This window comes from Sorex fumeus, unplaced genomic scaffold (assembly GCF_029834395.1).
Source record: "Sorex fumeus unplaced genomic scaffold, SorFum_2.1 ptg000115l, whole genome shotgun sequence".
In the NCBI taxonomy this organism is placed as follows: domain Eukaryota; kingdom Metazoa; phylum Chordata; class Mammalia; order Eulipotyphla; family Soricidae; genus Sorex; species Sorex fumeus.
This window is the reverse complement of record NW_026606172.1, coordinates 18,800,593-18,814,765: the sequence shown is the minus strand read 5'-3', so window position 1 is coordinate 18,814,765 and position 14,173 is coordinate 18,800,593. Positions and strand designations below refer to the sequence as shown.

Below are 14,173 nucleotides of genomic sequence, written 5' to 3'. Positions count from 1 at the left end.
ATATTCATTTCTCATTCATACCAATTAAAAACTATTAGGACAGAATCCAAGTTCTTGGGTTGGAGAGAGAGCTTGATGGGCTGGAGAGCATGTTTTAATGAGGGAGAACCAGATTTAATCCCCAGAGCACATGGTCTCCTGGAACAATCACCAGGGACAAACCCCAGGCAGAGGTGGGAGCAGCCCCTGAGCATGGGCTGTATCCCTACTGTCCTACTCTCACCCCAACCCCACCAAAAAAAAAAAGGAATTCAAGGTTCTCTCTATGATACTATTGAGAAATAGATTTACTGGTCCTCCCTCAAATATAGAAAAGATCAACTTAAGAATCTTAAGAGAGGAGATGGTAGGTTTGTAATGAAGAGGGATCTAAAGAGATCATGACAACTGCATTCATTAGAATTTCAAGAATGATGTTACTATAAAGAAAAACTTCTCCCCATGTCAGAAAACTAAATAGATGAAAATAATAAATAGTACAGCAACAATAACTAAGATGGGGTGTACAAAACTATCTAAAACACTGGCAAACAGTAATATTAATGAATTACTCAATTAATAGTCATACAAAGAACTGTAAAAGTAAAGAACCAATTGCCTGCAATCATGCTATAGGATTCTATAAAAGAAAATATTGGGAAAGTATTACAATAATTCAAGCACATGAATAAAGAGAAATTAGAATTTTTAGTCAAAATGTCTGCTCTTTATTTGAACATATACTATGTTCAAATAAAGAGAATAAATTGAGCCTATGATTGCATAAAACTAACTATAAGAATAAAATTAATCTTTAAAACAATTCTAGAAACTTTTTCCATAATATTTTATTTGAAATTCAAAGTTCTATTAGCAACCGGTAGTTTAATTTTAGACCATGGGTGGCAAAGCTGAACACTATGCAACAAACTTAAGTGTGAGGGTGCAGGCATGCCCAAAATACTTGTATTAAAAAAAAATGCAAATGTAAGTAGGAACAGTGCAGCAGGCTATAATAAAGGTACCTCGTCATCATAACCCCCCTCCTTTGACTCAATTATAAGTTTCCCTACATGAGGAATCGCCACCTCCACAACGTGCTGGTTAGAAGGTGGTTGGCTTGTGGCATTTTCAGGTTTCTGCAGAAGAAAATCATCAGCATGTACATTAGAAAACATTGAAACTGCCAGGAGCATGGACCAGAGTCTTAAAGAAATAATAGATTGACTTAGTTATAAAGTAAAACCACCCAAAACTGAACATTAGAAGCAAATGTATTAACAACATATCAACAATTATCCCCTTACATCTCAAACATCAAATCTTTTTTTTAATCTCCATAACACATTTGAGACTTTTTATAATCCTTAAAAAGATTAGATACTAGAATTTTATTTCCCACTGCTTTCTATACAGCAAAACATTTATTATTTTAATTCTAGTAACTTTATGAAACTTTTTGAAAAATAGGTATCTATCAAAATAAGGTAAGGTAATGTGTGAACTCAGGAAAGTTTATAGATATACTTTCGAAAATTTTTCTTTCTACTCTTTCCGGTAATAATTTGCATATCTACATATCCATACTGCATCATGCGTAACATGGATAGCCTCTGAGACTCTCTAGTACAGGATAATTATTGTTCCTCATAAAGATCTAATAAATTCTTGTTTAAAATTATATTAATATATTTACTTAAAATTATATTCGTATTAAGTAACTCAGTTTGGGGGGTTCTTTTTTTTGGGCTTTGTTTCCTTGATTAAAGGAGTCTCCACCATTTACTAACCCATACTTAATAGAGTGGAATTCAGTGTGAAATCCAGAAAAGTCCAAAGAAACTAAAGTGATTTAATTCAAAATTCTGCTCAGATTTCACAAATATTTTATTTTATCTTACAGAATAGTTTTTTAACAGTCATACTTCCTATTAACTTAAGGTTTAAAAATGTAAAGAACTTAAGGTACTTAATATCTTAAGAAAATTTAATTTGAACTACAAAACATGCCCTAAGCAAAGACAAGCTTTGGTTTTGACATAAACTAAAAAGAAAATTCTGATAAAAGTAACTAACATAGGTGCTGGAGTGATAGCATGGCAGGTAGGGCATTTGCCTTGCACATGACCAACCCAGGTTTGTTTCCCAGCATCCCATAAGGTCCCCCGAGCACTGGCAGGAGTAATTCCTGAGTGTATGAGCCAGGAGTAACCCCTGTGCATTGCCAGACCCAAAAAGAAAAAAAAAAGTAATTGACATATTGGCATAGTTTAATACCAAAAAAAAAAATCTAAACAAAATACTGAGTTTCTTTATGCTGTATTATTATTTTTTAAAAATAATTATGATTTTCAGTTTTGGGGTCACATCCATGGTGAACAGGCCCTACTCCTGGCTCAGTGCTGGAGGCTTGCTCCCAGAGTTGCTGACAGCAAGAGGACAGCAGCCTGACCATGGATGCTGGGAATCTAGCATTGCGCTCAGACCAATGAGCAGTCTCAATGGTCAAATAAAGGCTATCTTCAACCATTTCATTTTGAAAATGGCTTTCTTATGTTAAGTCCTCAAGTTCTCAAAAGAAAATAATCTGCACAGCTGCCATGATCAGGAGTGATAAAACTGTATTATCATTGCACTTATTATGTTAAACTGATATCTGAATAGTTATCAACCAGAATTGTTATCACAGGTATCCTAAAAAGATATTCTTGGTCTGTGCATCAAGGATTGTTAATCCTAGCATATGAAAGAATGGTTATGTTAAATGGTTATATAATTCTATAAGTAAGTAAAGTAAGTAAAGGCCCTCCCATTGTTCATCGATTTTCTCGAGCGGGCCCAGTAACGTCTCCATTGGAGACTTTGTTGTTACTGTGTCTGGCACATCGAATACGTCACGGAGAGCTTGCCAGGCTCTGCCGTGCGGGCGAGATACTCTCGGTAGCTTGCCGGGCTCTCCGAGAGGGGCGGAGGAATCAAACTCGGGTCGGCCATGTTGGCTGCGTGCAAGGCAAACGCCCTACCACTGTGCTATCACTCCAGCCCATATAATTCTATAGGCATACAAATAATATGTAGCAAGAAAGCTGAGAAACTTATCCATATTTTCATGATGAAAATTTTTGACATGAAACTAAACTAAAACAATGTTATCTCAATAACAGAAAATGCTAATTTAAGCCTAGGAGCAAGTTGGAAAAACACTGGTCCTTAGAACAATATTATTCCTCTTAAATATCCTGAGGTATAATAAAATTTTTCACATAAAGGACTTAGGGTCATGGAAGTACTCTTTTCCACTGTCAGGCTCTGTATCAACACCTTACTAAAAAAGAAATTTTAAAAAAGTCTAAAATAAATTCCTCAGTTAATAAGCTAAAAAAAATTAAAAACAAAGATTTTTTTCATTTCCCCAAATCCACTACACATCTGTTTGTTTTTTAATGTAGTTTCAAAAAAGAGCAGTCAGGAAACTACATATAAATACAACCCATTATCTTGTCTCCCCCTTTTTATTATATGGACCATACATGGCAATTCTTAGGGGTTACTCTTGGCGGTGCTCAGGGGATAGTACGGGATGCTGGGGATAGAATAATGGTCAGTCTCATGCAATGCAAGTGTCCTACCTGCTGTACTATCATCTCTCTGGTCCCCTCCCATTATATTTCTCTTAAAATACTAATATCTTATAACACGATAATTCACAATAGGGAATGTAATCTAAGGAAATTGAACTATGAAAAAGTTTTTTTCTAGCAGCTTATTTAAACTAATGTATATGGAGAAACAAGTACATAATAGAGGAATTGCTAAGTTAAGAAAAATCTAAATTACACAGCTAAATTCCAACATTCCATATATTTAACATGGAAAGCAGCTAAAGCCATGTTAAGAGGAAAATTTATAGCTTTGCAAGCATTCTTAAGGAAGGAAGAAAGGGCCTACATAGAAAACCTGACCTCACAGCCAAGATCTTAAAAAAAGACCAACAAAAGGAACCCAAATTTGGCCAAAGGAAAGAAATAATAAAAATTAGAGCAGAAATTAACGACATGGACACCCAAAAAACAATCCGAAAGGTGAGTGAAACCAAAAACTGGTTCTTTGAGAAAATAAACAAAATTGTAAAACACTAGCAAGACTCACAAAGAAAGAGAATCCTAATAAACTGAATCAGAAATGAAAAAGGGGACATCACAACAGAAACCAATGAAATTCAAAAGATCATCAGAGACTACTTTGAGAGTCTGTATACCATGAAACAAGAGAACCTAGAAGAAATGGAAAAATTCCTGGATTCCTATAATCTCCCAAGATTGAACCAAGAAGACTCGAAATACGTAAATACACCCATTCATGTCAAGGAAATAAAAACTGTAATCAAAATTCTTCCCAAAAACAAAAGCCCAGGCCCAGATGGATTCACTAGTGAATTCTTCCAAACATTTAAAGAAGACCTGTTGCCAGTTGTCCTCAAGCTTTTCCAGAAAATTGAAAAAACAGGAACTCTCCCAAACAGCTTCTACGAGGCACATACCTCCCTTATACCAAAAGCAAACAAAGACATCATTAACGAAGAAAATTACAGGCCAATATCTCTGATGAACACAGAATGCAAAGATCCTCAAAAAAATTTTAGCAAATAAAATCCAATAACTCATCAATAAGATGATTTTGGTCCCACCACGACCGAGTGGGTTTCATCCCCGGGATGCAAGGGTGGTTTAACATTCGGAAATCAACATAATCTATCATATCAACAAAAGTAAAGATAAAAATGTATGATAACAGCAATAGATGCAGAGAAAGCTTTTGACAAGATCCAGCACCTGTTTATGATGAAAACTCTCACCAAAATGGGTTTTGAAGGAACTTTCCTCAAGATAGTCAAAACCATTTATGACAAACCCATGGTAAGCATTATCCTCAATGGGGAAAAACTAAAAGGCTAATGAAAAAAAAACAATCCCGTTCACAATCGTGTCCCAGATAATCAAACACCTCAGAATCAGCCTTTCCTCTACGATCAGGGACAAGACAAGGATGCCCACTATCACCACTTCTGTTTAATATAGTACTTGCGATAGCAATTAGGAAAGAAAAAGACATTAAAGGAATCCAGATAGGAAAAGAAGAAATCAAGCTCTCACTATTTTCAGATAATATGATACTATATATCGAGAATCCTAAATCCTGTACCAAGAAACTCCTAGAAACAATAGACTTGTACAGTAAAGACGTAGGCTATAAAATTAATGCCCAAAAATCCATGGTCTTCCTATATTCAAATAATGAAATAGAGGAAAGTGACATGAAAAAAGACAATCCCGTTCACAATCGTGCCCCAGAAAATCAAATACCTCAGAATCAGCCTAACTAAAGAGGTAAAGGACCTCTACAATGAAAACTACAAAATGCTACTCCATGTAATAAAAGAGGACAAGAGGAAATCTAAACATATCCCCTGCTCATCGATAGGAAGAATTAACACTGTCAAAATGGCAATACTCCCCAAAGCATTATACAGATTCAATGTGATCCTTATAAAGATACCCATTAATTCTTCAAAGAAATAGATCAAGTACTCCTGAAATTCATATGGAACAACAAGCACCCACAAATAGCTAAAGCAATTCTTGGGAAAAAGACGAGGGGAGGCATTACCCTCCCCAACCTCAAACTCTACTACAAAGCGGTAACAATTAAACCAGCATGGTACTGAAATAAAGGTAGGGCAGCAGACCAATAGAACAGGGTGGAATATCCCTACACACAACCCCAAATGAATAAACATCTACTCCTTGATAAGGGAGCAAGAGATGTGAAGTGGAGCAAGGAAAGCCTCTTCAACAAAAGGTGCTGGCATGACTGGACAATGACATACAAAAAAATGGGCTTAGACTTCGACCTAACACCATGCACAAAAGTCAGATCAAAACGGATTAAAGATCTCAACATCAGGCCAAAATCCATAAGATACAACGAAGACAAGGTTGGCACAACCCTCCACAATATTGAGGCTAACAGTATCTTCAAAGACGTCACTCCACTGACCAACCAAGTGGAAACAAATGGGACTATCTTAAATTAAGAAGCTTCTGCATCTCAAAAGATACAGTGAAAGGCTAAAAAGTATAGTCGGAATGACATCTGCACTTCTATGTTCATTGCTGCACTATTCACAATAGCCAAAATCTGGAAAATACCCGAGTGCCCGAGAACAGATGACTGGTTAAAGAAATTTTGGTACATCTTCACAATGGGAGTACTATGCAGCTGTTAGAAAAGATGAAGTCATGAAATTTACATACAAGCGGTACTACATGGAAAGTATCATGCTAAGTGAAAAGAGTCAGAAAGAGAGGGACAGACATAGAACGATTGCATTCATCTGGGGAATATAAAGTAAAAAACAAAATAGGAGACTAACACCCAAGAATAGTCGAGATGAGTACCAGAAGGTTTGCTCCATGGCTTGAAGGCCAGCCGCACATGCTAGGTGAAAAGGCAGCTCAGATAGAGAAGGGAGCACCAAATAAAGGGTGTTGGGAGAATCCTCCCAGGATGGAAGATGTATGCTGAAAGTAGACTATAGACTGAACATGATTGCCACTCAATGCGTCTTTTGCAAACCACAGCACCCAAAAGGAGAGAACAAAAGGGAATGCCCTGCCACAGAAGCGGGGTGGAATGGGATGGGGTGTTGGGGGCGGGGGAGGGATACTGGGATTATTGGTGGTGGAGAATGGGCACTGGTGGAGGGATGGATACTTGATCATTGTATAACTGAAACCCAAGCATAAAAATTTGTACATCTACAACTGTACCTCATGGTGTTTCACTAATAAATTTTTTTAAAAAATTATGCATAATCAATGCTAATAATAAGAGTGCAGACATCAAAAATAAAAGTACATGTGTAGTAATAACTATATATATATGTATATATATATTTTTTTTTAATGAAAGAAAGCATACCAATATATTAATGGTGACTAATGTTGGGCAATAGGACTATTCATTCTTGGAATCTACTTTTAAGTGAATTTCAAATTTTCTGTTATTCATTTGAAGTTTAAGTTATTCTAAAAATCAGTCTAAACATACAGAGAATATATTTAGTTTCTGTAATTTTAAGTTTTCTTGGGATTTCTTCTTGCAGTAAGATTGAAACGCAATATGCTATATATTTGTGAAATGGTTATGGTTTAAATACTAAAGAAAAAACTAAGAGTTAATTGTTGACTACTGTAGACAAAATGCTATTAAAAATTAAAAAGAAATTTAGTAACTTACTGATTTGCATAGTTAGAAGAAAACCAAAGTTAAAAATTATGCTCATCTAATCCCAAAGTTTAATGATTTAGTCTAAGAAACATAGTTTCTAACATATATTTTGAAATAAAATCAAAGATTCAAAATGCAATAAACAAATGAACAAACAAGAACAATAAATGGGAGATGAGCAACAGTACAGCAGGTAGGGCTCTCGCCTTGCACAAAGCTGACCAGAGTTTGTTACTGCACTCCATATGGTCCCCAAGCCCACCAGGAGTGATCCTTTAGCACAAAGCCAGGAAGAAGCCCTAAACTCTGCCTGGTGTGGCCCCAAAAGAAATCAAACAGTTAAGTAGTTCCTAAACAACTGACCAAGAACCACTGTCTCACAAAATCCTGTTATTTGCTACACAAACTAAGTCACTTGTTTGATGCTATTCTAAACAAATGAAATTAGACAATATTTATAACAACATTTATTCTTTCTATCAGTTACTGTCATTCTTCTTTCTCAAGTTAAGTATTAAATGATATGCTGCTAACTTGGAAGATATCCATATTGGTTAGCAATCAGATTTTAAGCCCTGATTCTTACAAATTTAAATCACATGTAATTTGTCAGAACTAAAGAAAAAGAAATCATGATTCTACAGTAAGTAAAGCTATTGGCTTTCACATGCCAGTTAAAAAGGGTTCTGACAACAACAACAAAAATTCTATTTAGCAATGATACATCAGGACTAAATTTTTTTTTTCTTTTATGTCAGGCAAAAAAATTTCTCCATGGTGTCTATTTCTCTGCCCTTTCCTCCTCCCTAGGATTTCCTCCGCTACCATCCTCCAACAGCAGCATTCTCCAGGAAGTGCTTTAGTGCTAATAGTCATGTCAAGATCATTTAGCATCACAAGTCTGTGGACAATTTGAAATAATGGGCAGGGGTTGGGTGAAGTGGAGAGGGGGAAACCACCTGTATGTGTACACTGCTTAACATTATAATATATAATTGAAAATTAAAAACAGCAAATGAAGAGACTGTTAAAAATTCTTGTTTTATTTAGCAAAGCATGTAACTTATAGTGAAGAAATATGCTGAAATAGTTGCTCCCATGAAAAAGAGGAAACTACTTTCCAAGGAGGAGTGACCCTGAAGGATGTTTGTCATCAAGTGAGCTTATTCTAATAATCAAAAACAAAATAAAAGTGCCAGGAAATATTTCTAGAAAATCAAAAAGGAGATTTCCCCAGTGGGTAGCCCTGGCAGCATTCCCAACTCATTTCTACCTCATACAAACAGAAACTCACAAATCCAAAACAAGAACATAAAATTGGCTCAATATTAATTTAGTATTTGGGCTGAGATCTTATCATACTAATAATGTCACTGTAACTAAAATTCCCATTGAGTATGCTCACTTACTAAGTAGCAAATGCTGAAAACTTGAAAGATCTCAATGTTGAAATGTTAAAGGATCATGTCCAGGGAACAGAAAAACAATATGGAGGTCATGGTACTTGTGATGTATGCAACAGGCCCAACCTTTATTTAATACTTGGCACTACATTTGGCCCTTGGGACTCCAACAGAAGTGATTCCTGAACACCACTCGGTGTAGCCCCAAAACAAAACAAAACAAAAAAATCAAATAAAAAATTATGCTAAAAATATAAGTTTGGGACTGGAGCAATAGTACAGTGGGTAGGGTGTTTGCCTTGCATGCGGCTGACCCGGGTTCAATCCCCAGCATCCTATATGGTCCCCCAAGCACCACCAGGAGTAATTCCTGAATGCAGAGCCAGGAGAGGAGTAACCCCTGAGCATCGCTGGGTATGACACAAAAAGGCAAAAATAAATAAATAAGTTCAAAGACTGTTATGTTCTGCTCTATTTGGTTCTCTATGAAAGGAAATCTTCAAGTACTAAAAAGCTACATGAAATGTGCATTAGAACTCATTTATGCTCACTAATAAAAATCAATCATATTAACTGGTTTGTCAATACTGAATCCTTGAAATAACATCTCTCCCAGTGTCAGTCATTAATAACAGTACAAAAATGCCAAAATAATCAATTTACTATTATCAAAAGACAAACTTGAGAACTACAGAATTATAGCAGTTCTATAATATTTCTTACAGGGTAAGACAAAAAGATTTTTTTACTTATAAGGCACGTCAGAAATAGGCATAAATTGTCGTAAGATTATTTTTATTCTGCAAACATTATTTAACATGTTCACCTAATAATTGTTGAACACATTATGAAAAACGATAAAATCTATGCCTTACATAACCAATGACTTCAATGTAATAAGATTTAAAATGTAGGGAGAGAAAAAAGATAAAGAGAAATATGCTAAATTTCTCTTTTAAAGTTCTAAACCTTCAGTCTATAGTTATGATTTTCTTCATAATTCTCTAACAGGAACTGTAGCACTGTAGCACTGTCCTCCCTTTGTTCATCAATTTGCTCGAGCGGGCCCAGTAGCGTCTCCATTGTAAGACTTGTTACTGTGTTTGGCATATTGAATACACCATGGGTGTTACTGTGTTTGGCATATTGAATACTTCACGGGTAGCTTGCCAGGCTTTGCCGTGGGGGCGAGATACTCTCGGTAGCTTGCTGGGCTCTCCAAGAGGGGCGGAGGAATCAAACCCAGCTCTGCTGGGCCTGCCGTGAGCAAGGCAAATGCCCTATCACTGTGCTATCGCTCCAGCCCCGAACAGGAACATAGAAACTTAGTTTTAAAGTATTTAAAAACTTTACAGTTATTAATTTAAAGTAAATTAAAGGATGTTAGGTGACCCCTAATCACTGAATATACACAACAAAGTGATCCACTGGGCTTTTTTCTCCTGACTCCCAGGCAGAGTGCCCTTCATTACATGGCTAGAAAAGGTGAATGTGACTTTTTTTCTGAGAGCTGAAAGAAAAGTTCTTACCGACTGTAAAACTGTTTCAGGACTTTTATCTTCATGCTCATGTGATGCCTTGGTAATTACCCGGATAGTTTCTTCTTTCAACTGCTTTGAGAAATCACTTCTTGATGGCTGCTCTAGATATTCTTGTTCTCCTGCTTGTGCTTCATGAGAAAAAAGTCAATTGTATTTCTAATATATATACATATCTATACTAAGATAATTCTGTTTTATTTTTAATAACCAATTCTACTCTTCTACTTAATATATCCTTCAATATATAGCATATCCCTCCATATATTACCAAAAAATAAAAACAAAAAAAAAACCCAAAAAACAGAGTCAAGACAAGTACTGATGAATCCTTTAGTAAGGAATTCTTAGCAAACTTTCCTGCAATGAACCTTACTAAAACCTCGCTTGGGGAAATCACTAGCATTCTATAGTTTTCCCAAAATTATCTGATTAGTAAAATTCCGAGTGATGTCTCCAGAGAGAACAGAGAAGTTGGTTTTTACTGGCCACGGTCTCCTTTTCAATACCTACACAAAAAAACACACCTTAATTGTGAAAAGGAATCGACTTACTCATTATCATGTCGCCCACCCCCCATCCCCCAAAGCAGAGTGTTGTCAGAATAAGCACATCTTGGCAAATTGGAACCAACAAAATTCAATATTCAAATACGTTTTAGTGAGGAGCTTCCAAAATTACAGCTCCTACAATATTCTAAGTCCAGACATAGATATACAACTGTAAGGCTCTGAATGCCTGTCCCCTTGCTATTTCATGGGCAACCCTCAAATCCTACACAACTTACAGACCCTTACATAGTGAGTCTCTGCCCATCTTTCTAACATCAACTTGTGTTACTTTTTTCTCAAACAAGAAGAAATACTACTCCTTTCCAGCTTTCAAATGCACTATATTGAATAAATCTATCCTCAAACATATTGATCTTTCCTTCCTTCTTTCTGCCTGCACATTTACCCTTCTTACATTTTCCCAGTAACTCCTAAAATACTTTATTTCAATACCGTTCCCTAGCGGAAGTGGTCTTGAAAGTATTTCTAGAGTGGTTTTCCTTAGATCAGAAGAGAAAGTAAGACTCTAAGTTAATGAATGTACATGGTTATACTAAGAGCAGTATTTGCAAAAGGTGGCTGTATTTTTGACAGCAGAAACAACAGTGCAGATAGAATTAAAGATGACTTTATGTTGGACTTAAAGTTCTTGAAGCTGCATGTGAAGAAGAGTCCAGGTTTCTGGCATGAAAAGGAGAACTAGAAGAATGCATGCTAAAAGTATGCATGACAACGAGAAAAGCTACAAAGGAAGCTAAAATGTTCTCCTTCCTGTATTCCCTGAGTCTGACCTACAATGTTATTCCAGAGCCATGATATGACAGAGAAGATAAAAAATACTGGAGGCTACACATCCAGTTCAGCGGGGCATCTGCTTTTGCGAGGTTTGTGATAAATCACTTAAGCCAGTAGCTTGAAAGAGCTCATTCTGATAAAGCTTTTACTCATGTTTGCCCCTCTGTTTCTTCTCACTGTGAATGTCAGTAAATTTAGAGTATGATCTAAGTTGATGGAATGAGGGCAAAGAAATCCATCTAGTCTGACAGATCTAATCCATAAAATCTGGAGAGTCCTTAGGAGTGAAAGCAACTTTATCTCATCAACAAAATCAAATACATCTTAGGTGAGTAAAGTTTTCTTTCACACAGAGATTTGAGAAGAGAAATCTTTTGAGCAATGCTAGGTGTTTCCTAAACATTGCATTTCCTTTAGAATTTTCCCCGTGCATATATGCTGCAGGGAACTTGCTTGAGTAGTGGTATAATCACAGTAGGTGAACCTGTAAGGATTCAAGCCATGGAAGTTTAGAAACATAAACCCAAATTTCATGCCTAGCATATGTATGAGTCTGTCATTTCCAGTATGGGCTCAAGTAACTGAAAATGTAAGAAAAATTATCAGACTTTTCTTTAAAAAACTCTCCATAAAACTGGATAAACATACTTCACCAAAATACAAAATAATGATGCAATAACACAATATAGTAAGATTTTTTTCAGAAGCACTGTAGAGCAAATGACACAGTGAAATGATGCTGCTGCATATGAACAGAGATCTTCTAAAAGAAGTTTCAACTAAGCTGAGTCTTAAAAGGATTTATAGAGAGAATTATCTTGCAGTTGAGTAACAAGATGATTCCAGGAGTAACCAAATACACAAAAGCACTGTAAAGACCTAAAAAATTAATACAATTCGGTTTTATGCTGTTGCTTTCTTCTGTTTTGGGGACCACAACCAAACACCAAGTAGTGCTCATGGCTTACCCTTGGCCCTGCACCCAGGGACTTGGTTGACCAGATGGGATGTTGGGGATTGAGCTCAAGTTTACCCCATGCAAAGCAAGTATCCTACCCACAAAACTGTCTCGACAGCCCCAAACAAATCTTAAGGAAACTTAAACTTTATACCAGAAGAAGCAAACTGAAATATAAGTATATTACGAATTTGAAAGTGATAATAGACTGGGATTAAGAGGGGAAAAGTAATAGATTGTTACAGGGATAATCAGGAATTTGTAAAGACTTCAGGTTATGAGGAAGACATTAACAAACAGAAAAAATTTTAAGAATATTCATGAACACTTTCTGCTCATTACTTATGTATTTCTTATTTTTGTTTTGGGGAGCCACACCTAACTGCTCAGGAATTTCTCCTAGCTCAGTCCTCAGGGATCACTCCTGGCGGTGCTCAAGTTACCACAAGGAATGCTGAGGATCAAATTCAAGTTGGCCAAGTACAAGGCAAATGGCCCACACGCTCTGGCCCCAGGACACTTCTTAAATGGAACTTGATTAAGAATAGTTATAATGAAGGTTTTCCAAAACCAGCAGTAATGGGGGATAATTATCCAGTTTAGATAAAATACAAGGTATTTATAGAATTCTTGAAAAAAATTACAATCAAGTTTAATTGTAAGCGTACTCATAAAAAAAATAAGAGCGAGAGGCCAAACAGATCGTGAAGAGGATAAGGCACTTGCCTTGAATGCGTGCAACCCAGTTCAATTCCTAGCAACACATATGGTCCCAAAGTACCGCCCAGAGTGATTCCTGAGCACAGAGCCAGCAGTAACTCCTGAGCACAGTTGGATGCACCCACCCTCTTCTTCCACCCACCCCGAATAAGAGCAATACTAGGACAAATAACCAATCCCAAGAAAAAAAGTTCCTTCTACTACCCTAAAGTAAGAACTCTGAGTATTTCTGATATAATAATATATTTCTAGGCTTTACCCCCATTTTGTAAATAAAAATAGTTATTCTGCATATATCATTTTTAACACATTTTGTGTTAAGTTTTACTGATCCTAATATGTTCTTTTGTATGGAGACCATATATAGCTAATACTCTTCATACATTTTGGAAATTACTCCTGTTAAGAAGAGTCATATAAAAAATGTTTCAATTTCTTTCTGTGTATAGTTGTGTTTTTTTTTTTTTAACCGGGCAATCTCTGAGAAGCTTCACCACCATGGATTTAAATAACAGGAGCTCAATGGAGTCATTCTTTCTTCTTCTATGTTCTAATCAGTACCTTTACCCTGACTTATGCCTTAGTTTAATGCATTCTCAGGTTTCAACTTGAACTACCCAGAAAGTTGCTATTGCTGGCATCACATTTGTTACTTATATACTTAGATTCCAGGGACTGAAAACCCACACTTAAAGTAAAACAAGTGCTCCACCGGTGAGCTATATCCTTGGACCTACATATTTATTCTAAGTTCTAGGATGTCTTTCCTAAATATTGCTACAGATTCCTAAATGTACTTAATTCTGCATGAATAAAAATTTCTATATGGAAATATACAATACTGCTGTATCTAACATATTTTTAAGTATTTTTGTATGAGTAATTCACTGATATTCCTGGATGAGTAATCTTTATTTTAGGCAGTTTCTAGCCATGTTC

General features: G+C 36.1%; 1 protein-coding gene across 3 annotated transcripts in view; it reads right to left on the bottom strand.

The window, feature by feature from the left end:
- The window catches only part of USP25 (ubiquitin specific peptidase 25), a 174,018-nt gene that overhangs the window by 33,367 nt on the left and 126,478 nt on the right, over window positions 1–14,173 (bottom strand). For 2 of the 3 annotated variants that reach the window (XM_056135434.1, XM_056135435.1), the window contains exon 18: window positions 10,202–10,341. In XM_056135434.1, coding sequence (XP_055991409.1) covers window positions 10,202–10,341 — 140 coding nt within the window. Of the gene's footprint in view, window positions 1–1,004; window positions 1,119–10,201; window positions 10,342–14,173 lie in introns of all 3 variants that reach the window. The other variant, XM_056135433.1, reaches the window with a different exon arrangement.